This window comes from Aphelocoma coerulescens, chromosome 1A (genome assembly GCF_041296385.1).
Source record: "Aphelocoma coerulescens isolate FSJ_1873_10779 chromosome 1A, UR_Acoe_1.0, whole genome shotgun sequence".
Classification (NCBI taxonomy): Eukaryota; Metazoa; Chordata; class Aves; order Passeriformes; family Corvidae; genus Aphelocoma; species Aphelocoma coerulescens.
The window spans coordinates 40604640-40629950 of record NC_091014.1 but is presented as its reverse complement, the minus strand read 5'-3'; the positions used below and the strand labels follow the sequence as shown (position 1 = coordinate 40629950).

The 25311-nt window shown below is 38.4% G+C and overlaps 1 protein-coding gene across 7 annotated transcripts in view; it reads left to right on the top strand.

The window, feature by feature from the left end:
- PPP1R12A (protein phosphatase 1 regulatory subunit 12A) overlaps positions 1–22291 on the top strand; it is a 115917-nt gene extending 93626 nt beyond the window's left edge. For 4 of the 7 annotated variants that reach the window (XM_068999604.1, XM_068999595.1, XM_068999592.1 and 1 more), the window contains 8 exons: positions 335–453; positions 1119–1184; positions 6921–6937; positions 8101–8242; positions 8905–9009; positions 9907–9954; positions 13301–13351; positions 19850–22291. In XM_068999604.1, coding sequence (XP_068855705.1) covers positions 335–453; positions 1119–1184; positions 6921–6937; positions 8101–8242; positions 8905–9009; positions 9907–9954; positions 13301–13351; positions 19850–19936 — 635 coding nt within the window. In that variant the 3' untranslated portion in view covers positions 19937–22291. Of the gene's footprint in view, positions 1–334; positions 454–1118; positions 1185–6920; positions 6938–8100; positions 8243–8904; positions 9010–9906; positions 9955–12239; positions 13272–13300; positions 13352–14960; positions 15449–19849 lie in introns of those variants that run through there. The other 3 variants (XM_068999618.1, XM_068999598.1, XM_068999611.1) reach the window with 3 other exon arrangements.
- Positions 22292–25311: the final 3020 nt, after the last annotated feature.

The window sequence follows — 25311 nt, the reverse complement described above, 5'->3', positions numbered from 1 at the left end:
TTTTGTACTTTTACACATCTGCTGACACAGATTACGTGACAGTTTTGAAAACTGAATTGTAAGTCCAAGTTGTATTGTATTACTGTTACATTAAGACACTTTGTTTAGGTGACTGAGGTGAAATTAGTATTTACAGTATTTTAGAGTTATGCTTTAGAGCTATGTGTTCTGGGGAGTGTATATTACAGCAAACCCTGTATGTGGTAAGAAGCTCTTCAGCGAATTTATTTCAGGTAAAAAGTATTTATTGTGAGCATTTTAAAGACTGAGAAGAAGTATTTCAGAAAATTAGACTGTGTCATAATTCAGTGAATGAGAAAGTTGTTATTAACAGAAGGGGGCAAAAAAGAAGAAGAAAAGGAAGAAGATAAGTCACAGCCTAAGTCTATAAGGGAAAGACGAAGACCAAGAGAAAAACGACGATCTACAGGAGTTTCTTTTTGGACTCAGGATGTAAGTAAACTTCATTTGTAGCAAAATGGAATGTGTATAGTGTACTCTTAAAATAGAGAATTGTTTAGAGTAATACAATATATAACTAAGTGTTTTAGAAAAAAATGTGCCTTTCAAGTTAAATAGTCTTTGTTTTTGTTTTGGTGCTTTCAGGAGCAAAATCAAAATTAAGTTTTTTCAGTTGATAGTGCTATCAAGAATTCTAGAACACTGTAGTAACCATAACTTAATAGGAATTAATCATAATCTGAGGGGAAAAAATTAATTCTTGAACAAATGTTCTCTATTGCATGCATACCAAAGCTGTAAAAATGAGACTCATTATTTGGCACTTTGCAAGTAGCTATGTATTTTGCAACTTAAAGAACTGCTGTCAGATTAGAAAGGTTATAGTTGATGTTTTAGACAATTCCTTTTCCCTTTTCTTTGTCACAGGATCCTTATATAATGTAAAAGCCAGATTTTCATGTGTCAAATGCAAAGTTGTTTCATCTCCTGGTACTGAAAACATGTACCTGTTTGAGAATTTTCTTCATAGATCCTGTATATTCTCAGTGAAGTATTCTTCTGCCCTTACATTTTTGTATTAAAAGTGTAGAATGTATTAAAATCTTACTAAGCTTTCAACAGTTTAATTATTTTTCCTCTCCCACCTCTTTCACCAGAGTGATGAAAACGAACAGGATCACCAGTCCGATTCAGAAGAAGGAACAAATAGGAAAGAAACTCAGGTAATTTAAGAAAGATAATTTGTTCATTAACTTTTAAGAGATGCATTTTGATTGTAAAATTTTTGTTGCAATTGAATTTACATATCAACAGTGGCCATAACTGACTGTTTTGTCTTCCACTCTGATTATGTAGAATTAGCATCCAGAAAATGTGGATGAGATTTTTGACACACAGGTCAGGGACATGATGCAGCAGGTTACTGGAGCAAGCATTCAGTTTCTACCCAGCAAAACCTTTATTTCATTACACTGTTATTTTCAGATAAATTATGTCCAATTACTTACGCATACTAATTAAAACCTTTGAAAATTAAACCCAGTGCTGTAATTATTACAATTAACAAATAATATGGGAAGTTAATTTAAGGAAGCACTGAAAGTTGAAGAGCGCAATGTATGTCATTTCTCCGTTGAACAAAATGGTTTTCTGGACATCCTAAATGAGTTTTACTGGTCGTGATAAAAAGTCAGTGTAATAGGTTTGATTTGATGGGAAAAGTCCTTAAAAACAGAATGGTGTGTGACAGTGGGATGAAAAAAGTGTTAAAAGGGAATTTGTAACATAACCTGTGCTATAAGAAGAATGTATTTCCTTTGACCTAAACCCTGGAGTAACACACTACAGAATCAGGTTCATTACTGAGGAATAAAACTCAAGGGATATTTCCTTCTTTTTTGTAAAGCTTCCATTACACATTTGTTAAATATTTTAGTTAAGAGATTCATTCTGTGCCATTTTGATTTGCTGTATTTTTTATTTCTGTGCCACATTAACATAAATGCATAGTCCTGTTTCCTTTCCTCCCAGTAGTACATATCATTATCCTTAGATCTGTAATTACTTCATATTCTGTTCTGTAGAAATTAATTTTGGTAGAACATGCTGTGTGGTGCTTCTGATAAAGTTAATAACATTACAGTGTAATAGTGCTAAATCACTCCCAAAATTATGAATATTATTAAAAGGGTGAGTGTGGAATGGTGGAGAAGTGTAGAACTGACTGACCAAGAGTGCTTGGACAGGTGCAGTGTTTGCTATATGCCCAGGCTCAGAGGGTGGTGGCAAATGAAGTTCCATGCAGCTGGCACCTGGTCATGAGTGGAATTCTCCAGGGTTCATTGTTGGGGCCAGTCCTGTTTAATACTTTCATCCATGACCTGGCTGAGGGGGTGTAGGACACCCTCAGTCAGTTTGCAGATAACACCAAGCTGGATGAGAGTGTTGATCTGCTGGAGGGCAGGAAGGCTCTGCAGAGGGATCTGGACAGGCTGGATCAATGGGCCAAAGCCAGCTGGATGAGGTTCAACAAGGTCAAATGCTGGGTTTTACACTTGGGTCACAACAACCCCATGCAGCACTACAGGCTGGGGAAAGAGTGATTAGAAAGTGCTCAGGGGATAAAGTAGCTGAGGGTTCTGGTCAGCAGTGACTGAACATGAGCCAGCATGTGCCCAGGTGGCCGAGAAGGCCAGTGCCATCCTGGCCAGTGTCAGCAGTAGTGTGGCCAGCAGGACCAGGTGTCGTGGTTTGACACTGGCCAAAAAAGCCAGGCACTCACAAAAACCATTCACTCATTTTCCTCTGCTATAGCTGAGCAGAGGAGGGGAAAAAATGAAGGGCTCATGAGTTAAGGATTAGAAGAAAACACTCTAAGGGCAAAACAGGCTTAAAATTAAACGGCATAAAGAATATCTATTATTAACAGAATCAGAAGAGGATGATGAGAACTAACATAAACCTTTTAGAACACTTTTTTCCTTCCCAGCTCCTCCCTCTTTTCCCACCGACAGCACAGGGAGACAAAACATGGGGTTTTTTAGTCAGTTTGTCACTTCTAATTTTCTTCTGTTTGTTCAGAGAAAGAAGGGTCTTCTGTTGTACTGTGGGGTCCGATCGTTCCCCTCCCCGGGAGACAGTTCTTTGTGAACTTCTCTAACTTGGTTCTCTTTTCACAAGCAGGAGCCCCACCCAATTTGCTGCAAACATGAGTCCTTCTTATGGGCGAAACAGGCTTCCCACAGCAGCCCCCTGAGTCTCTCATCCATGTGAATGCAGGTTTTTATAGCTCCTTTTGGCATCCACTCGCTCTGTCATGTGAGTGAACCTCTGCATCTCTCATGGACCCAATGAGCTGGGGGGGGACAGCTTACATAACTATAGTCTTTTACCACAGTTTGCGGAAGAAAATTTTGGCTCTGGTGTTTGGAGCACTTCCTCTCCCTCTTTCTTTACTGACCTTGGTGCCACCATGTTGGTTTTCTTCCTGTGTCCTCACGTTTTCTTTTTTCTCTGACTCGGAAGAAGATTCTTGCCCATAGGGAGCATTGTTTTCAAGTTCTATCAATTGAAAACTTCTCATAGGGCTTCTCAGCACCAAGAGGTTTATCTTGTCTGGGCTCTGCACTGAGGAGTCGCTTGCCATGCTTCTGTCCCTGGTCACACGGCCCCACTGCATGGGCAGTGCCGACCGCCACAGCGCCGTTGCCATCTTAGGCCTTTCCCTATGCGAGGTGCTGAGAAAGGGGAGCCGCTGCCGCCGCTCCTGCCCTCTGCCTGCAGTGCGGCTGGCTAGGAGTGGCTAGGCAGGCACAGTTCCCTGCAGACCATGCCGGGCATGGCAGTGGCCATGGCGCTGTATCCCTGCAGCCACACCAAGATGGCCCCTGGCAGCTGCCTCACCACCCCTAGCAAGAAGAAATGCACGTGGTTTTTTTCTTCTTAAATACGTCATCACAGACGTGTTACCAACTCCTCTAATTGGGCCAGCAACGTGTCCATCGTCAGAGCCCTCAGGGATTGGCTCTGCCGGTCATAGTAGGAGCTTCGAGCAGCTTCTCTCTCAGAGGCTGCCTCTGTGGCTTCCCTCGCCCCCACCAAAAAACCAAGCTGTGTTAAACTAACACGCCAGGGCAGTGATTGTCCTGCTGTACTCGGTGGTGGTGAGGCCACACCTCGAATCCTGTGTCTGGTTCTGGGCCCCTCACTACAAGAAAGATATGCTGGAGAAGGTCCAGAGAAGGACAAGAAAGCTGGGGAAGGGTCTGGAACACAAGTCCTACGAGGAGTGGCTGAGGGAGCTGGGGTTGTTCAGCCTGGAGAAAAGGAGGCTCAGGAGAGACCTCTCTCCAACTACCTGAAAGGAGGCTGTAGCCAGCTGGGGGTCAGCCTCTTCTCCTGGGCAACCAGCAACAGGACAAAAGGAAGTGGCCTCAAGCTGAGCCTGGGAGGTTCAGGTTGGACATCAGGAAGAATTTCCTCATTGAAAGGGGTAGTTAAGCATTGGAACAGGCTGCCCAGAGAGGCTGTGGAGTCACCATCACCAGAAGTGTTCAAGAAACAACTGGACACGGCACTTAGTGCTATGGTTTAGTTGTCATGGTGGTCAAAGGTTGGACTCTGTGATTTTGGAAGTGTTTTCCAACACAAATGACTTTATGGTGAAACACCAGAACAGATTGCCCAGAAAAGTTGTAGATGTGGTTTGGGTGCATGCTACAGAAAAAATTAGAGGAACTTAGACAAAGAATGATTTCTAGCTGGAAAACATTAAGGAATCAGAAAAATCATTATCTGATGTTGCGGTGAACCATGGCCAATGCCAGGGACAGCTGAATCAAGTGGACCAAAAGGTCCATTGGTTTGATGCCTCCACAGCCCAAAAGCCTTGGAAGACACAGGCAGCCCCCCAAAGGCTGTGAAAAATATATAGATCCGTGCCTTACCATTGGCCGCTGCCCTCCCCTCCCCTTATTTCTCATATTTGGTTGTCTTTCCAGAGAGTTTTACGTTCCTTGGTAGTTGATTGGCCCTTGCTACTCCTCCCTGCCTACTCCTTCTCCCATTTACCACAATTCCTTCTCCCTGCCTTTGTAACACCCCCTTAACTGATGTATTATTGGTTACCATGTGTTTTCCACGCCCGTTCTGTAGGGGTATAAAACCCCATGTCAGTCCCATTTTCTTGGCTTCTCCGTGGTTTTCCTGTGTTCTTTAATAAACCCTCTCCACCATGAAGAAGTTTGTCCGCTTCTTTCCTGCCTCCTTCGTGCACCTTCGCCATTGGTGGGCAAGGTAAACCCAGCCAGGAGCTTTGACTGCCCTCCTGCGCTGTGATCAGCCCCCGTCCTCCCCTTCGGGGCAGGCAGAAGATTGCCCGGTGCTCAGGGCAGCGTTCTAGCCGGCAATGGCACTGCGGCAGCCTTATTCATATCAGAGATTTTTGAAAGAACTGTCTCGTCAGATTTCAGTTTGTGCTTTCTTTTTCTTCAGAACTGTCTTTTGACTCCTTAGATGATCATTTGTCCATAAAGGAAAGCCATTAAAGAGAAGTCAGACTTTGCTAAGCACTTTTGACAGTTTGAAGTTGTTCTCTAAATTTGTTTAGGCTTTTTAGTATTAAGATCAGAGAATTTCTTGAATTAGCAATGCTGTGTTGTTACTTAAAAGAAGTTGGTGTTCCTGCTAGAAGAATAGTCTTAGATCTAAGTTGTAGGATAGCCGCTTAAAATAAGGAAGTTGGAAGATCTCTTTGGTAGATGAAGTGTTTCTGTGAAGCCAATTTTTAAGTATGATGCATTGCAGAAAACCCCTATTAATTTGAAAAGTTTCTGCAACTGTGGTTAGCTTATAATTAATGGACTAACTGTGGAATAGTCTACAAAATCTCTTAATTCACAGCATCATTTGTGCTTTTGACAGAAAATAGCAGTGTTTTATTTGGAGTGGTTAGGCTATAGTATGTCCCTTTAACATCCTCTGTGCAGTAAGTGCACTTCAAGGTGTCAAAGGGGAAATTGAGTGTATTGTGGAGAATGTGGCTGTTTTCCTCTGTACATTGAAAAAATAGTTTCCTTCTATAAAAGGAAACCAAGCAAGCCACATCAGCCCTCCCAGAAAACCACCTATGGGGAAGGCTTCAGCCACTGATAGGTGAGTAACATTGGAGGATGTCCAGGTGATGATACAGCAGTAGAGTTTCTTGCCTGAAATGTCTTCACTCAAGATTCAAATAATAATTGGAAGAAATTATGAATCTGTATTGACCACCCAGAGGGGAAAAAGGTTTGTATGACTGATGTAATGCTTAGAGGGCACTCCCTCACTCTTAAGTCATCCTTTTAATTAAGTTTTGCTTGTCAAATAAAGAGAGTTTCATTTTTTATATTACTTTCATTCCTTCATTCATTCCAGGTGAATCCACAGGAACAAAATTTGCTATGTCATTTAAATTAAGTCTAATAAGTACTTCCTTATGTTGTTGTTGTAGTAACTTGTTTCCAGTCATGCTGTGTTGAAACAGTGATCCTGTATCTTAATTTATTGTTTTGAGCTGAAGTCATTATGTTCAAAACATTATAGCTAATGTTAAAGAAGAGGAAGAAGGAAGAGTGAATTTGAGAAATGCCGTTCTGATGCCTTTGATAACAGTGAAGCAAATCCAGAATGCACCAACTGCTGAAATTACTCCACTGTTTAGGGCACTCCAGACTTCTGGAGTGTTATGTTAACGTCCTGTGTAAATCATATTTTGGCAAGTGCATTCTAGCACATATTTCTCTTATTTTCTGGACATAAAAAAATTGAAGCTTGACAAGGTTTAGATAATGCATACTGATGGATAGCGTGTGCATTTGACATAACTGTTTAGTTGTATTTGTTCACAGATGGTTGTATAATTTAATTAAATTATTGACTGATCCATTCTCTTTCTCTCTTTTTATCTCTCCCCACCTCAGAGTGAGAGCCTTTCAAGGTATGTGCAATTTAAACAAATTATTTTAGAATTGTTGTGCTTTCTGTCTGCATGTTGTCATTTTAAGTTCTTTATGTACAAATTCAGCTTAACTCCAGCTCCTAAGTTGGGTTGAGCTTTAAAAGGCTGTGATGATATTTAGGTTTTGTATGAAGTGTGATTGTAAAGCTACAGTCCTACCATGTGTGGGTAGAATATGCCATTCTGGGGAATATGTTGAACTCTGTATTTGTAATGCACTGAAGGCAGGCTGGGCATTTCATAGAACATAGTGGACACAGTATTATGCCCTACAGATTTTTCAGCATGGACCCAGCTTTTACAAAGAAGACAAGAAGTTCTTGTTGCTCCCCTTTTAGAAAGCCTACTAAAAATTTTCTGCGTAACCTCAAGAAAAATACTACAGCCTCTGAAAGCTGTATTTCCTTGAGATTTGTTAAAAAGTAAATGCTGAAATATTGATAATTTTTTTTAAAACTGATCTAATTTCTTTTTGGACCTTTAGCTTTAATTATCAAATTTTATTATGTTCTTACTCTGGTGAAAATTTGTTAAATAAAACTGCTGTAACACATGATTAGTGAAGAGGGAACAGTGTGAAATTACTCTTAACTTTATTAATACTTGTTATTTAGTTATTAGGATAAAGACTACTGAAGATTTGTTTCAACAACTGCTTCTGTTGAAATACTAGAAGTCACATCAAATGGTTCTGAAATCTTGATTTCTGTAATGAAACTTGGGGAATTCATCTAGGCCATTCATCTAGTGCTTTTTAAAACACTTCAATTAAACTAGTAATTTTTTTAAAAAATATATGTTCTTTATAAATAAAAAAAGATTAAGCTACCTAAGCTACTATAAAGTATTTTAAGACATGTAATTTGCTTGCATTAAATAATTTAATTACATTTAAAAGAATTCTCTGTATGCATTGCTCTGCAGACTGAACAATTTGAAAACATTTTCACCCCGAATATTGAAGTACTGGAGAATGTAAAAGTGAAATTTGCATCAAATTAGAAGACAGTGGTCTAACTAAAACACGTAATTGCATTTGGTTATTTTCAGCTGGGTAGCAGCAAACTCAAAATGTTTGATACGGGTCAGTGGTCTCAGTTTGGCTGCAAAGGCGAAGAAAAATCAGAAGTTATCTTTTACAGATATGATACGGGATCGCTCAGCGTGTCTGCAGGTGATCGTTACGATTCAGCGCAGGGGCGATCGGGGTCACAGAGTTATCTTGAAGATCGAAAACCATACTGCAGTAGGCTAGAAAAAGAAGATAGCCCTGATTTTAAGAAGGTATCTGATCCAATAAGTTTGGGGCAAAAGTAGAACTTTATTACTGCTTTTCTTAAATTGTGTGAAAATAGTTTCACATTGCATCAGAAATCCTGCTTAAAGTAACTCAGCTGAATGGAGAAGCACAGCAAGTGCTACAATGGGGGAAAATGCACATTATGAAACAGCTTCTGGCTTTCGTACATTTCAAGGCAAGGGAGAAATCCAGAGGAGCCAAGATACAATCAAATAAAGAAATGATATGATAGTATTTATCATACGAAAAGTATTGTTAAAACTGGTGTACTCATATGTGAAGCCTTTTGTTACATGTTTGCCAACTTAACATACATATAAGGTAAAAGTATGTTTAGATCTTGCTTTAAAATAGAGGAGGAGTTTGTTGAAAAGTTTACTGTGGTGGTGTAATCTGTGAAGTCTGAAGAAAAAAAGGCGGCTTAATTATGTGTAAGGTAAGCTGTGTGCTCCCTATGCAAAGCTGCTTTTTTCTAGAAATATTTAGTAACAGTTCCTTACAGTGCTTGCTAATTCTAAACATCTTTATTTTACTTCTTAGACTGTTAATATATTCGTTAACTTTACATGTGGTTCAGTCATACTTTCAAAGTTTTTCAGCTGATCTCACTATTATCTGGTATTTTTTAATGAATATTTTCTCTTAGCTTTATGAACAGATTCTAGCTGAAAATGAAAAACTGAAAGCACAGTTACATGACACCAACATGGAACTTACAGATCTTAAGCTACAGTTGGAGAAGACCACTCAGGTTTGTATGAAACAAAAAGTCATGTACTTAGCCAACAATGTAGATAGTAAACCAGATGCACCCTGGGCTATGGGCCTGTCTTTACTAGGCATCAGCTTTCATTTTATCCAAAGATGGGAATGGAGGAGAGTACTTCTCTGTCTCTAAAGAGAAGAGAGTGCAGGATTCTGGTCTTCAGCTGTGAACAAAATGTGTGAGTGCTTCTTGCCTGCTTAAGTAGTAGCAGTTCTTGCCATCATGTATCTGCATGCAAACTTCTTTGCAGGGTAGGGGTAAACACTGTCTGCACTGTTAATCTTGTATTCAAACTGACAATTGGGATTGACTGATTAATTCATAAACCTGCTGGCAGATTGGCATAACCTGCCAGTTGTTCCTGGCTGGTTAGATAACTTTATCTTGGAAATGAAGAGACTAGTGCATTCCTATAAATAGGATAACTGCTGTCACGTAACAGTGCTGTATACACTAATACAAGACACACACACACTGAAGTTAGATTTGTCTAAATTTGTCTGCTCTTGCTGTAGAGTGTATCATACTCTTGGATCATATTTACCACAGTTTACCTGTACTTAATTGTCTTTCATGTGTACCCTGGAAATGTTAGTGAAGAACATTTAAAAGATGCCTGTTTTGTAATGCTTTTAGATAGAAACACTGTATTACTCCTGTTAGCCAAAGGCTGTGTAGTGATTAAATAACATGGATGGTCACAGAAGAAGTGCATGATAAATCAAATTTGTTCTTTATTTCAGTGTTACTTCTCTGAACACACTTCAAAATGTTTTTGATTACATACTTCAGACAGAATACTAAAATGTCTAATATTTTTTTTCCTCAGTTATGTGTTGTTTCAAAGCACATGTCAATGTCTTCATAAATTTTGTGTTTCAGAGACAAGAAAGATTTGCTGACAGATCACTCTTGGAAATGGAGAAAAGGGTGAGTTTCTGCCAAAGAACTTCTAAATACTCCAAGCTTTGTTTTAGTTTGTTTTGCAACCCCTGGTTTCGATATATTTTAGTAGGAACAGAAGCCTTCTTATAACTTGCATTTTTTAGAGGATTTGGGGATTTTAGGTTTCAAAGTGGCAATGAATGTGAGATGGAATTACTCTTAAGAATTGCCTTTAGTTTGCCTGTTCGTTTGTGATAAGCAGTTTCTAAACTCTGCTGCCCTCCAGGGATCTGCCACTTGTTCCATCTCATCTAAAACAATGTTGGCATTCCAGAGGGTTAAGTAGATTAATTGTGTGTCATCTTTTAACACATTTCCAAGATTCAGAGAAGTTAATTTCCTCAGAGCTTTCCAGAGACACCAATTATTATTGGTAATGAGATAGCTGTTTCTGCCTCACAGACATGAGACCTTAAACCTGCTAATGATATAAAATAATCTTTATGTGCCTCTTTCCTTCTACTGTAACTTTTTTACAGAGGGACTCTGGAACTGGGGCAGGGGGAGAAAGTGGAAGAATGAGCAAGCAGTGTGGGAAGAGGGGCATCAGAGTCAGAGACAAAATTGAATGGGAAAGAAGTCATGTAATAAATTCATATGTGAGGTGGACTGCAGGAGTTATTTCAGAAGTTGGACACATGATAAATTTAGGCTGTAGTTTCATGCTAATTTAAAATCCAACCCTGTAAAAGTTTAGTTTCACAGCAATGTAAAGCAAACTACATTGATTTTGTGGTGATCTTGGCTTTCTTCATGACTCTGAACACTACGTGTTCTTTTCTTCTCCCTTGATCCTGGAGTGACACATTAGAGACAAACAGGGAAAAAAAAATTAGACGCTGACAGTACAAAGTGATATAAACATTTATTTATCCCTGGTAAATTTCATATTCATTAGCCTTTTATATTTACTTTCCAATATTTTAGGTTTAGAAAACAAGTTTTAGTTCTACTAAACTGTCTGGTATATAAACAAACACTTGGTAGATTTTATAGGAGCAAATGAAGATGTAGAAATACTTTCAGGCACTTCCTGAAGTTTCATTATCTTTGCCTTAATAGTCTCACCAGTTAATTGCTGCTGTTTAGCACCTATTTCTCTCCTTAATTTTTTGGCATCCTAATGTGGGCAGTGATTTCATCAATAGAAGGGTTTCAGCAGCAGATTTAATTGGTTTCTTACTTGCTAGCATGACAACACAAGTGGACTTTTAATTATTTAATAGATGTAGCTGCATCCATTACTGTGTGGGTTCGTAGGTAATGCACGGAGTACTGCATAGATAGACATTATTTCGGTTTTAAATTACTGCTTTGCTTTCTCCCAGAGCAGGCCATTGCATTAAAACAATTAGCTTTATTAGAAATTCTTGCACCTTTTTTTTTAAGACATTCAGTCCAACAGCAAAATGTCTTTCAGAAATGTTATTTTCCCTAATGTATTAGTATTAGAGCTAGTGAGTAAAATAATTAACTAAATGATGTACGTATGCAACTTAGGTGCTGTATGGCTGAAACAGGATTTACACAAAATTTATATATCTGAATCTTGTTCATAATTTTACACTTCAGACAGGAATTTAAATGAGGAATATTTTTATGATTGTATTTTCTGTGTTGTTTAAATCAGAAGTTTCACTTTGAAAGTGACTGAAGCAGGATTCTCAGCTGTTAGTCATCAATAGCTGATCTCTAGAAATAAGCTTATCAAATTCAGCATTTAAAAATAATTTTAAAGACACCTTTTTAATGTGTAATGTAACAATAAAAATGCAAAAAAATAAAAGAAATTATAGAGATTTTCTAAGAATACTTTTCCAAGTATATGACTTCACTAAAATAAAATATAGAACTAAAGACGTTTATATAAATTACACAAAGGAGAGGGCAAAAATAAAGTAGTGAGCAAAAATTGTAAGAAATAAAAGGCTGACAGAGAAAAACCTGAAGGCATCTTCAGGCTGTGACATTTTCAAGCTGAAACCTACCTTTTCAGTGAAGAAAATGAGAGTATATATTAAGCTTAGATTTGCACAGTAGTAAAAGTGGGATTTTTGTTAGTTACTTACATCAGTTAGCTCACTGGTACTTATGCCGATTACTGTGACTATAAGAAAAGTTTTAACTAAAAGGAGTTAATTACATTAAGTAGTAACAACTGCCGTAATATATTACTTTGATAAAAATTAAAGTTGTTTACTGTAATGGGAAAATGTTGGGGTATAACTGCACTGTGATTAAACTAAATTCAAATGATTTATATCTGAAAGGTGTCCGGCAAGAGTCAGTATCTACTGGGCGGTATGATCTAACCAAAGTTTTACACACCTCAGTCAATGCTGCTTGCTGTTTGCATAACACCATTGTATGCAGATGCATATGTCCACTTGGCAATGATCTGTTGCTTTTGCCTCTCACACTCTGGAAAAATCTGAATGTAGAGTACTGATAACTGCAGCTGCTTTTAAATGAGAAACACTGCATTGTCTGACACAGGAAAGCAAGCAATCAAGCTATAAACCCCAAAGTCTTTTGCATTAGCTGCTCATCTTATATGTGTTGAAAAATAGGTTTAAACAAAATAATGTGGTTGTGTATCTGCACTGCAGACTGCAGTGTAGTATAGAAAATCCTAAGCTAACTTTCCATAAACTAGCTTGGTTATATAATCAGTGCAATCAAGTTCTATATAAAGGATAATTTCTCCTGCTTCTCAGGTAAAAAGGGAAATAAAAGGAAAACTAAACTATATGAGAAATGCAGAAAATATTCAGGAAACATTTTTTCAAGAAGCAGCTGATCTCACATAGCTAGATTTCTTTGGTACTCAGCTAGGTCCTGTAATGTCAGTTGTATCAACACTAGGTTGCAGTTTGGATTGTGGGCAGATCCCACTGAGCTGAGACAGATGTTTCAGCTACCTTTGTTTGTCTGTGAAAGCTTATGCTTTTATGCTTGTATCTTTTAATATTCTTGTTTGATTCTGATAATTTTCTGCATTTCTTGGATATTAAGGTCTTACAAAAGCCTAGCTCATGAAAAATAAATCCAAATAAGTGGTACTTAAAGTCTTCCTAAATTAGTGAAAAGGAAGGGGTATGTTTTGTAGGGCTTGATATGAATTTCTATATCTCTTCCTCCTTGGATATTAAAATTTCATTTTGGCCAAATTTCTGTATATCACTGCCATCACACAAGTTTCCTGTCCACACTATGCTTTTGGTTGTATGATCTATGAAACTTGAAGTTTTTCACTGTTACCACAGTATTTATAAGATGTAATTTTTAAAACATTGTATTGTTCAGCATTAACACACATCTTCTGATTTAGGAAAGAAGAGCGCTAGAAAGAAGGATATCTGAAATGGAGGAGGAACTGAAAGTAAGTAAATTAGTCCACTATTAATAACAACGTATATTATTATGTCAGTGAGACATGTAGTCTGGCAGTATTACTGGTCTCTATAATTTCACTAGAAAATAACCAAGTTACAGCTGCACATCAAAGTCACTCCTGTCACACAGCTTGTAGCGAAGCTGCTGTGCTGGCATAAGCAGTTGTATGTGTAAGATTGAGAAGAAGGAGCTGAGTTGTAGGCTTCTATAGTATGGCTAACAAGAAACATTCAGAGATGGTTGGAGTGAAACATATCTTGATCTAATCAAGATGGAATTGCAATCTACAATTTTTATATGATACTCATAAGTTTTATTAACTTACTAATTATTAAAATCCATTCTCATTAAATAATGGTAGCATATAATTCTATAGCTATTTAAGCATTAAATGTTGTTTCAATTTTTATCTCATGTTCTTTATTAATTAGGTGGCATGTTACAATATTAAAATATAAACTTCTGTTTGCATAGTGTGAATAATAATCAGGTTTTAGTTAACAAAGTGCAGTAGATAGATTTCAGTTGTTGACAAATAAGTAACACTTAACATACTGATTTCTGCTTTTTTCAACTATGTATAAAGTGAATCCCAGAAGCAAAATAATTTGAAATAAATTTCATTTCTGTTTTGTTTGGGGTTTTTTTAACCAGTCACCCTTATCAATGTTAAACCCTCCAATATGATTAAGAAGGGTGAGAATTTGGGTGGGTTTATTTTCTATTATGTCCTAAATATTGGACATGGCCAACCAAATTCATAGAATTTAAGTGGAATGTGAAAGTACCATTATTTTGACATTCGATATTTGTCATGGATTAATAAAGTTTCCTTTTAAGCTCATTTTTGAGCTCCCTCTGGTGCTTGGAAATGGCATTAACTTCCAAATACTTTTCATTAAAAGACATGCACCAAGTTCTGTTGAAGTAATTGAAGCTGACAAGCAGATATAGGCAGAAGGCAACTGTGATGCCTCTGGCTCCCTTGGATTCAGACCAAGATAGTTTGCTGTAAGGGAGGGCACAAGATCTGTGATTCCTTGAGGGGTCTTCAGAAGTGAAATACAGAAAAAACTAACTATGGTAGAGGAAAATAATTGTCTGCCTTAGAGTAGAAGACAGGATGTGAGGTTCTAGGGAAAGTTGGGCTTCTGATAAAAATAGAGAATGCAAATATATTGCTTTTTTCAAAGGTTTGCTTTTGATAAGCAATAAGCAAAAGTTTTGAATTAAAGATTAAATACTCTTCCCATAGTTTGTTGCATCATCATTAAAAAGTATATGTTAAATGTGTCGTTATGTACAGAGTTTTGAACAGGAGATTAAGTATGTGCAATTAGGATGTTAAGTGAAGAATTCCAGGAATAGCTCTCATTGTTAATGCATCCTGAACTGTTTTGGAAAGCTGTGACTAATCACTACTGGTACTTAGATTGCTTTTCAAGAATGTGCCACTTGTTTGATACTTTCCTTTCACAGCGGCTTATTTACTTTAAACAGGACTGTCTCTTCTAAGTTTTCTTTCAATTCTGCTCGTCTAATATACATGTGGGGTTTTTTTCTTGTTTTCACTCCTATTTCTTTGATTCCTGCAGAACCTGCAACAAATAAAGCAGATTCAATCTTTGAAACATATAAATGAACGACTGGTGACTGAGAATAGGGCCTTGACCCGAGTGCTTGCCAAGTTGTCAGGGTCCTGTAGGCAACTGCGCTCTGTGGACTTGTAATTTCTTCCTTCTCCTTTGTTTAGCCAGGCAGGTGTTGACATTCAGTTTGTGCTTGGGCAGAATTTTACTATTAACACTTGCGTGTCAGAAACTGACTCAGTGCTGCTCGGTTCTGGAGGTGTGGCTAAAGCTAAAGCATGGTGCCCAGTGTACAAGCTAGAGGTGTTGCAGATGTGTTGGTATGGTGTGGTATTGCCCCTGCTAGCACTGAAGCTTGTCTTTGAAGATAAATTGGCAAGGATCCAGGAGAGCTTTGACATGTTAAACCTTGGCAACAACTGAAAGGATTTGAGTTTGCATGAGGATACACTAAAGTCAGTCTCTTGTTTTGATGTTTGTGTAAATGCTCAAGTAGATTGGCCTCTAGTTTTCTAACAAACTGAAATTAAGATTTGAGCTTTCTTACTGCAGTTTGGTTTAAGTGCATAGAGTTGATAAAAATTTAGTCTTAACAAAAGAGTGTTTGAGAACTGGTTTCAGTACTGTGTATTCCTGAACAGTTGCATTAGCAACCATTTTTCTTACATTTGTGTGTTTTAGAGGGGACCAAAGTATTGTTTTTTCAGAAGTGTATTGGAGTTTCAAATTGATTACTGTTTTCATGTAATGACTTCCCATCTGGGCCTTGCCAATCCTTATTTTAACCTAGAGAATTTAAAACATCCAGTTCTAGCACAGGGTTAAGATTATTGATTTATATTGCTGTATATATATATATACAGGCATTCCAGTGTGGATGAGTCCTACAATGCATGGGCTGTAAAATCACAGACACAAAAAACCTGCTTAGTGTGTCAGATTGGTTCAGACCCCTTCTGATAAAGGTATGAACTGCTTTGAGTTCCATCTTGGAAAAAAAACCTAGTCTGTTGTTCTTAGTGTTATCGCAGGGCTGTTTCGGAAACCTGTGGAAGGTTCAAAACTTACATGAGGATCAAAATGTGGTTTCATTCTACACCAAATCTATATGCCTTTCTTCCTCTTAAATATATCAAGTGTCTAGGCTGGAGGTTACAGTGAGTTTTTGAGATATGTAGTTGAAAAAAAGAAATCAACCTTCTGCACAGTGACTCTTGCTAAACTGCTTCCTCTCATTTACCCCCCTTCCCACTTAGAAAGGAAGGCGATGAATGTACATTCTGCTCAGAATCTGATCTCAGGTTTTCCCCACTAAGAGGCCTGAAATAAAGAGGAGGTTTATCCTTTTGCTTGTTGTCTTCCTGGAATTGGACTAATATTAAGATGTGGTGTTCCTGATCCAGGCCCTGCATTCCTCAATGCTCCCTTGTGTTAACCCTTAGTGAAAAGTGAAGTCCGCTGAGTGACCTGGCTGAAAACAAGTCCCTTTATTCATTATAGTACTTGATCCATCTCACCCCAGTATTGCTGGATCACTAAATTAGCTGTGCAGAAAGCAGCAGGAGCACACTGCTGCATGAGGAGGGAGAGCTGTCCCTTTAGGGCAGTCCGTCTTACATCAGCCTCAGCTAACAATGTGGTTTTTCAACACAGCTGAGCTAATCTAATGACTGCTGTCCACAGCTGTCATCCATACTGTCTTTTTTTTGCTAGCACTGGCATTCCTTTAACCATGGTAAGCCATTTGGGGTATTAACCACAGAAAACCATTCAGTATTCCTCTCCATAGCAGGAGTTTTCAATGGCAGGTCGTTGTGGAGCTTGAGTAGCCTGACCAGCAAAAGAGAAGCAATGGAAACACAGCAGGGAGCCTTGACAGTATGATGGTAGGTTAACAACAGCAGTGTGCCTGAGTAATCTGAACAGGTACTTCAACAGTTCATGAGCTTTTTGTAATCCTTATTCATCAAGTTCTTTGTGTGTACAAACTGTTAAATCCTCCAAGAAACACAGACATGATTATTACTGTACAGATCTGAGATGGCTCCACATAGGTCAGATGATTACTGAATCTTTATTTGCTCAATGATAGCACTGCAAAGTTACTAGCTAGTCATGATACAGATAGACAAAATAGTGCATTTTTAATCTTATGCTAGAGTCTCATCTCAGGAAGCTGCTTCGCTATTTTAGTGAGAACTAAATAGGAATTCAAAGTGCAGTATGTAACCAATTTTATTGAATTTACTGCAAAGGGGTTTTTTTCCTCCCTCTTAACATTAAAGGTGTATGGTGTCACCTCACCAGAAGTTAGAGTACCCATAGAAATGCACTGCTCCAAGAGAATTGTTTAAAGTATGTGGGGAGTAGTATAGATGAGAAGTGTAAGTATTTTAGGTTACTTATGCTTATCCTTCCTGTTCAATCTCCTGGTATTCACAGAATCATAGAACCATTTAGGTTGGAAAAGACCTCCAAGATCATCAAGTCCAACCAGTACCCCAGCACAACCACCCCTAAACCGTGTCCCTGCATGCCTCATCTTCTCATCTTTTAAATACTTTCAGGGATAGTGGCTCCACCACTTCCCTGGGAAGTCTTACTTGACAACTGTCTTGGTGAAGAAATTTTTCCTACTATCCAGTATAAAACTCTCCTAGTGCAACTTGATGCCATTTTATCTTGTCATATAACCCTTTTGTCTCCTACCAGTCTTCCCCTATGCTCTAGCAGACTCGCAACAAAAGACAAAGTATTTCCTTAAGACCTATTCTACCTATTAATTGAATCAGGATTAAAATACATTTACAGAAATTTGCAGATATATAATGGTACTGGATTATGTTAAAGCTCTAATTTTGAACAGTAGATTTTATTAAGGGAGTTCACCAGAAAATACACCTCTCTGTGGGTCTGTCTCTATGTAATTAACCATTATGGGCTGCAGCTCCCTCCCTACTCAGTAAGCTGAAAGAGGACTGTGACATTCCTGGACTGACTTTGAGGTTTCATTGGAATGCACACACAACACTACTTCTTGAGGTACCTATTTAACCAGTACAAAACCAGACTCCCTTGATTCCCTGTGCATGGCTAGATGAAGGCTGTTGTGATTTCACCCAGTACCTTTGGTATGAAATCTGTAGCAGAATGGAAAGGAGGAAGGAAAGGTTTTGGTTGGTTTGCCTGAACAAATGGCTGTTCCATTGTTTGCAGACACATGCATATTATCTGGATATGACCCCTGTCTTGGACAACAGTAGTTACTTTTTACAGCTTAGAAAACTTTTAAACAATAATGCTTGAAAATTGCGAAAAGATCACTTGTGTTGCCCAGTTTCAAACATAATGACATGATTTTTGAAAGTAATCAGAATTTTACAGCTCTTTTTTTTCAGAGCACAGCTCTCACTTGACTATAATGGAAGCCTCCCTGTGACTCTCTAAGAGCTCAGCTTAGGTGGCTTCCCTAGGCTCCACCATAGAGCAGAGCTGGAATCAAGGATAGCAGAATGATTTTTTTTTCCTAACCAAATTGTAGAGACCACCTTTTTTCTTCTTATGATCTCCTGTCAACTTCCTTTCACATACTTCGGTATTTGCAAAATATTATTGGGAAATAAACTAGAAATCTACAACCTCAGTCATTTTCAGTTCACCATTGTGTTTCACTGTGAAAGGGTCTGCAGTTCAGTGAAGTATGGACAGAAGGAGGTGTATAAATGAAGTCTCTAGTGCACAGTTAATTAACCCTGCATTTTTAAACTATTCAGTTCTTTCTATTCCACTATAATGTTCTGAATATAATGGGATTGAAAGTATAATTTTCATATAAGTATAGTATAAAGTATAATTGAATAAAATGAAAACAAACTAGTGCCAAGAAAATAATGAAGACTAGAGTAACAGGTGTTACCTAGGTTGGGAGCTGAACTTAGACTTCCTGCTTACACTTGCACTTGAGGTTACTGAGTAACCACTGCAGGAATAGGCTGTTACCTCCTGTGGAAAACCCCTGCTAGAATCCATAGTGTAATTTAGCCATGAGTGTGACAGGTGGTTTGTTATCAGTATGTGAATGTAGATACGGAGAACTGCTGAGATTATTTCTGGTTTCTCTGGCAAGCTGAATTTTCCCAGTACCAACCTCTGTGCCCTGACTTGTCCTCCTTTCCTATCTGATCCTGTCCAACTCTCACCTCATTTGGCTTCTGCCTTGCAGCTTTTGTGCTTGTGTGTTACCCGTCTCCTGTGGCAGCCGTAACTTGCCATCCCCTAACCTCTCTGCCTGAGTATGCAGCCTGGTGTTGTTGTGATCTCTTTCAGTGATCTGATCTTGTGTGAACTATGGTATTCAGGGACATAATCTCAAATTACAGGATGTGTGCTTCAACATGAGTTTGGAAGTGGTTGGAGGATTAATGCTATGAGCTAACAAGCTGAATCACACTGTATCTGATCAGGATGAAATCATCCAAGAGCACAGTGGTAGAGATGCTTAGCCACAGCATGTTTTTTTTGAAATTCTGCAAGTGCAGTATAGACAAGCCTCTTTAAATTGTTGGTAATTTCCCTCTGCCCCCTTTCCTCCCCCTGGAATTTGAAGTATTTCATTACTTTCCTCATGCTACTATAAATGCTTTTGTCAGAGGCTGGTCATCTGCACCACTGAGTTTTAGTGCATCTAGTCCAACCAAGCAAATGAAAACTTCTCATCTCTAACCTTTAAATATATCATGCTAAAAGGGGAGATTTTTCTGAACTGCTGATATGAAGTGTGAGAACTGCCAAGATATTTAAGCTGAATAAAGATTTTTACTCCCAATCCTTGTCTAGTCTTGCTGCTTTTACTTGGGGTGTAACAGCAAATAACCATCATGTTTCATTTTTCATAGATGCTACCAGACTTGAAGGCAGACAACCAGAGGCTAAAAGATGAAAATGGGGCCTTGATCAGAGTTATAAGCAAACTTTCCAAATAAAGGGTTTACTACAGCAGCAAGTAACGGTATTGCACATCACTAGTAACTCCAGTGGACCATGGTATGGCAGTCACTGGAAGTGTGGGAAGATCCTTCGGAGACTGTCATTTTCAGATATCCTGCCAAACACCCTCTTACCTGTGTGTTTTTTTGTACCAAGATCATTGTTTCTGTTAAAATGCAGCTGCTGAGAAGATAAAATGACTGAAAAATCTTGTTTACAGCCACAGCATAATAAGGAAAGTATTCAAGGCCAGATACGCCTCAGATATTTAACCAGTAAGCCTTAGTTGTACATAAACACTTTTACATCAACAAAAGCTTTCAGCTCTCACAGACGACAGTTACTCAATAATGTTTTTGTTGTGCCACAATTCCCATTTTTTTCCTATACTCAGTTTTTCTTTAAGATTTAAGTTTGGATTTTTTTTCCCTTCTAATTTTTCATGTACCAGATTTTCTTGTACAGTGTTTTCACAGCTTTACCATTTGCAGAGACCACACACCCTTTTAAATTACATAATTTGTGTAGCTAACTAGAGTTGTATTGTCCAACCACCTGGAACAGAGATGTTTGGTGGAACATTTGCTTTCACTGTTTGTGCAATATGCATTTATTTCCTATACAAAATGCTTTAAAAGTCAGTTGAAACTAGAAATATTTTAAAAGTCCTGTTTTCTGCCTTTATTGGTCACTTTAAAAAAAAAAAAGGAAAAAAAAAGAAGTTTGTAGTGAAAGATGTTAGATCCTGTAATTGTCACATTCATTTGAGCAGGTACTGAGTGATGCTGTATATATAAATGTGTACTGGTTTGATTTTTCAGACCACCACGTGGCATGCTTGAATATATTTCCCTATTGCAAATGTCTGTTAATGCAAATTAGGCTATCCAGAATAGTGTGTTTAACAAAGTTCGTTAATTTTTATGGTATAAAGAATTTAGACATTGTACATTGTATGGAGCCCTATCTTTACAAAAGGTCTAAACTATATAAAAACTTTATTACCTTTTTGTCCCATTTTTTTTTCATTTGATAGTGTTCACCATAATAAAAAAATGCATAAATATAACTGCTTCACTACATTTCACATACCTGTATTTATCTGAGTGCTGTCCAAAACTGTTGTGCTAGCCAAAGTAATGTACTAAATCATTTGAAAAGCATAACCCATTACACTCACAATAATGTTTATATGCACTGTTGTTGCCATGTGAGAAGGCATCCAATTTGATAACACCATCATGTCAGACCATTTTATACATTTCAGTGGCCTTTAAAAACAAAAAAGTACTTAAGTGAAGATCGTTTTTGTTAGAAACAGCTTTTATATTTTCACTAAACCATTCAAAATATGACATCCTATTGGCACATAGTTTATTGCCTAAAACCACTGAACAGATCAGCCATTAAAACAAATTGTACATTGTAAAGCTTGTAGTAGCTATTGTATTCTTGATTATATTGTATACTATATTAAATGTGAATTTGTACCCCTTCATTTAAAAAGGTCATTGTGTTCTACTGCCTACCTGGGTGGGGGGGGAGGGTTAGCTTTACAGGGGTGGGATATGTTTTGGTAAGGAAGACATGATGTCCTCTCTCTGTTGATTGGTTTTTTGAAGATGTAAGGTTATGCTCTTACTACCAAGCTCAGGATTTTTGATTTTAAAGGTACACGGATAGTTTGAGATATCTTATTGTAATTGATCTGTATGAGAGGTGGGTCTGAACAATAGGGACTTCCATTGTCTTATGCTAACATAAAATAAAGAATTGAATGGCTGCAACGTATTGAGTTCTGTTACAAGACAGTTAGGCATATTCTGGATTATATTTGGTAAAGTTTGGGTGCCTGTGAATGATTAAATACGTGTTTCTAATATTTTAGTGTTTTATATTTAGGTTATTTATTCTTTATATCTAAAAAATGAATGGCTACTGTGCTATATTGATTTTATTGGTAGTACTGAGCAGACCTTGTATCTGCATGAAACTAGTTGCAAAACCCACTATTTTGGAAAAAAAAATGTATTTTGACATATACAAATAAAATGAATACAAAATATTTTAAATGTGTGAAAGTTTTACTGATAAGACATTGAAATTTGTTATGAATTTAAACCATGTTATAAGTTTGCTATTTAAATTCTTTGGTGGGCATTTTTCATTCATTGCGTTACTTGGATGCAAGGTTCAAGTACCTTTCAAAGATTGTAATCAGATTGTGATTATTTGCACATCATTGTACATGCACATCTGTAAATGCAACAGTAAAAATGCCATATTTATGCAATCTGTAACAACTTGGACAAATGTTTATATATTTTACATAAACCTGTCTGTGTGCAGAATCTGAGAACCATTTTTTACGTGATATTAACCTAATCTCACAAAGCAACTGCTAAACTTGTGTCACTGTCTTATTGTTCGTGATTGTGTTGAAGATCCAATACATCCCCAGAAAATTCAGCTACAACAGAGAGAAAAATGGGTCATGGAAGACTATTTTATTATTTAGGAGACTGTTTGCATGCAAGAAGTATATTACTGCTGGCTGGTGAACAAGCTTCCTTAAATGACTAATGCCTTAAGTGGTAATTCAAAACAGCATCTTAGATTTTCAGGGGACTTGTCACAGTGTGGAAAGGGATCTCTGTGTCCAGAATTAACATCAAATATGGAGGCATGGAAGTAGCTGGTGTGGAGAGTGAAGAGGCAAAGTGCCTGCCCAGAACCAGGTCCAGCCACGGAGGGAGCTATAACCTGAGGAGGAGGAGTGAGTGCGGGTGGGATAGCAGCACGAGCACCCAAGGGGGAGGAGAGAGCAGGAAGCATGGCTGCATAAGGACTGCTTGCCCTTAATGGCTCCCAACTATAGCAGTTACCTAGAAGAAAAAACTCAGGAGCTGGAATTTCATTTTTTGCCCACCTTGTCTCCCTTATAAACAATTTCCTCCGAGCCTTCCTAATTCCTACAACATACGGCTTTCAGACTTCTACTGTGTCCCCAAAAGAGAGTTACAATTCATAGTGTGCAGGTCAGTGCATTTGTTTACTCAGCACCAAATACAAAATGTGAATCTCAAGATACCCTCATTTAGAAATACTGTCCATGCTACACTTGGGTTGTGCTCGCGTGAACATTAAACTGGTGGGTGTTAATCTTACCTGTCCAGTATCCCTGGCCACCGTTCATCTGCTGCCGTAAGAGCAGATGGGTTGCCACACAAGGGTCCTGTCATTTCTATTTTAGGAATGGTTACTTACATGTTTTAGACAAGGAAAAAGGCATGCTTTTGGATTTCTGAAGATACCTGCCTTAGGAGACGTGCACTGAGGGAGAAATTTTAATTACTTCACCTCTATCATACACAAACAGACTCCATCTGAGAAGGCTCCTACCCCTGCTAGTTGGCATAACCACGAGGTTTATAGTCAAGTGTGCTGCCATAATGCCAAAATACGAAATTTACACCAAAAAAGAGCAGGGGGTGAGGAAGAAGTATGCCATGATGTCAGACTGGAAAAGGCAAGACCATGTTAGAAAATGAATGGTTTGCATGTTGGCATCAGAACAAAATTGGCCCGAAGTCAAGAGCTGAAGGGCACATCTCATCCAAACTCCTGAAGAGAGAAATGTCCAGTGCAGCCAACAGTATGAGTTATGGCTTGCTGCTGGCTCTTAACACTGCTCAGAGGAGGTACTAGTTATTAAATGACTGTGAAATAATCGTTGCATTGACTTATACTTCATCTGGTGATCCTGGAAGTGTCTTGATTCCCACAGCTAGCACTTTACCATTCTGCTATGACCATCTTGAGGTATTACTCATCTCAGTAGCACTTCAGCTCCTCAAGAAAGGACCCTTTTGTCTCTGCCCTGTTGTTTGTGGTCTTGTGGCAGAAGAATAAATGGAGGTGGCCAAATCTGCCACGCCAGAATGTGGTGCAGCTATGGGTCCTGGGAAACTCCATCTGGACCTCCCTAGAAAGAAGAATGGGCAAGGCTCTTGGCAGCTGAGGCCTCAAGCCTGTGCAGTATGGGATGTGTAAGCAGCCTCATTTTTAGTTACACTAAAAGTCACTTTTCCCCTCTTAGTAGTAGCTTCAGTTTTTCTAACTTGACATGGTACCGTGTGGCCAGTAGATAATGATGCTTTAATTGTGCAGCTGAGAGATTAATAATGTTTTATAGATGAAATTTAATGGCCAGTTACAATCCAGAGGACTGTCACAGCAAAGCATGACACAAATTCACTATATAAGATACATTTTAAAAAACCCAACGAAACAGCGAACTCCACAGCCATACAAACATTACACAGGTTTTTTTTTGGGGGGGGGGGAAGCTACTTTGAGAGACAGTTGTGAAGAAGCAATTGTCACTGCATTGTGGAGGGTTGCTTTCCCACTTGCTTTAAATCTGAGCAGTTCTGTTGCAGCTCTGCCGGTCACCTCTGTGAAATTACAGGGGGTTTTTCCCACATAGGGATAGCCAGTCTGTCTGCTGGGTAACAGAAAAAATGCTCTTAAGTTTTTCAGAAGAAGCTCTTGTTATTCATGGTTATGTACACACTGTTACATTTAGCTATGGTGATTCAGCTTCCTCAAGTTCTTAAAGCCACTAATAACATGAGTGAAAAAATGCTGGCAACTGGAGTTGCTTGCTTTACCTTTGATTGCAGGAGCAGCAGTGGAGCTGGTTAGAGAATATAGCAAATAATACTGTGCTCAGCCTCAAGTACAGATGTAAAGTAAGACTTGAACAGTCCTCAAGGTGACTGCAGGTTCCTGCACCAAAGAGAGAATTAAAAAGCAAAACAAAACCTCCCAAACTCACAATTAATTGCTCACTTTAAAGGGAGAGCTGCTGCCATACTGATGAGGTAATCGGCTATTCCTGCTTGTGTCAGCACCTCCCCGTTTTGTATCACTGATTAGATAGGAAAAGTATGTAGCCTTTAGAGAAAGGAGGAACTGTTCAGTTCTTTCATCTGAAAACATCACCTGCTGGATGTCTAATGTTTCTCATCTGGCCCAGGGACAATTACAGCAGGGACAAAAGCCCACATTCCAACTCTAATTATTTCGCCCTTCTTGCCTGGTTCTACACGTCTGTTTTGCAAACCTATCCAAGCTTAGCAGAAATAGTTAGCCAAGACAGTGCAATTCATCTTCTGGTGTGGTCTTTTCCCTTTGCTTTATTTACTGGAGAAGAAAGAAAAAAATGCAATCAAGTATGGTGGATGGTGGGAAAGAACCTATTTATTTTGGTACCATCTGCCTGTGCTCCCCCATTCCTCTACAGAGTCCTTGGAACAGAGACTCACGGGGATGAATTGCTCGTTGAGCAAACCAGGACCTGCCGCAC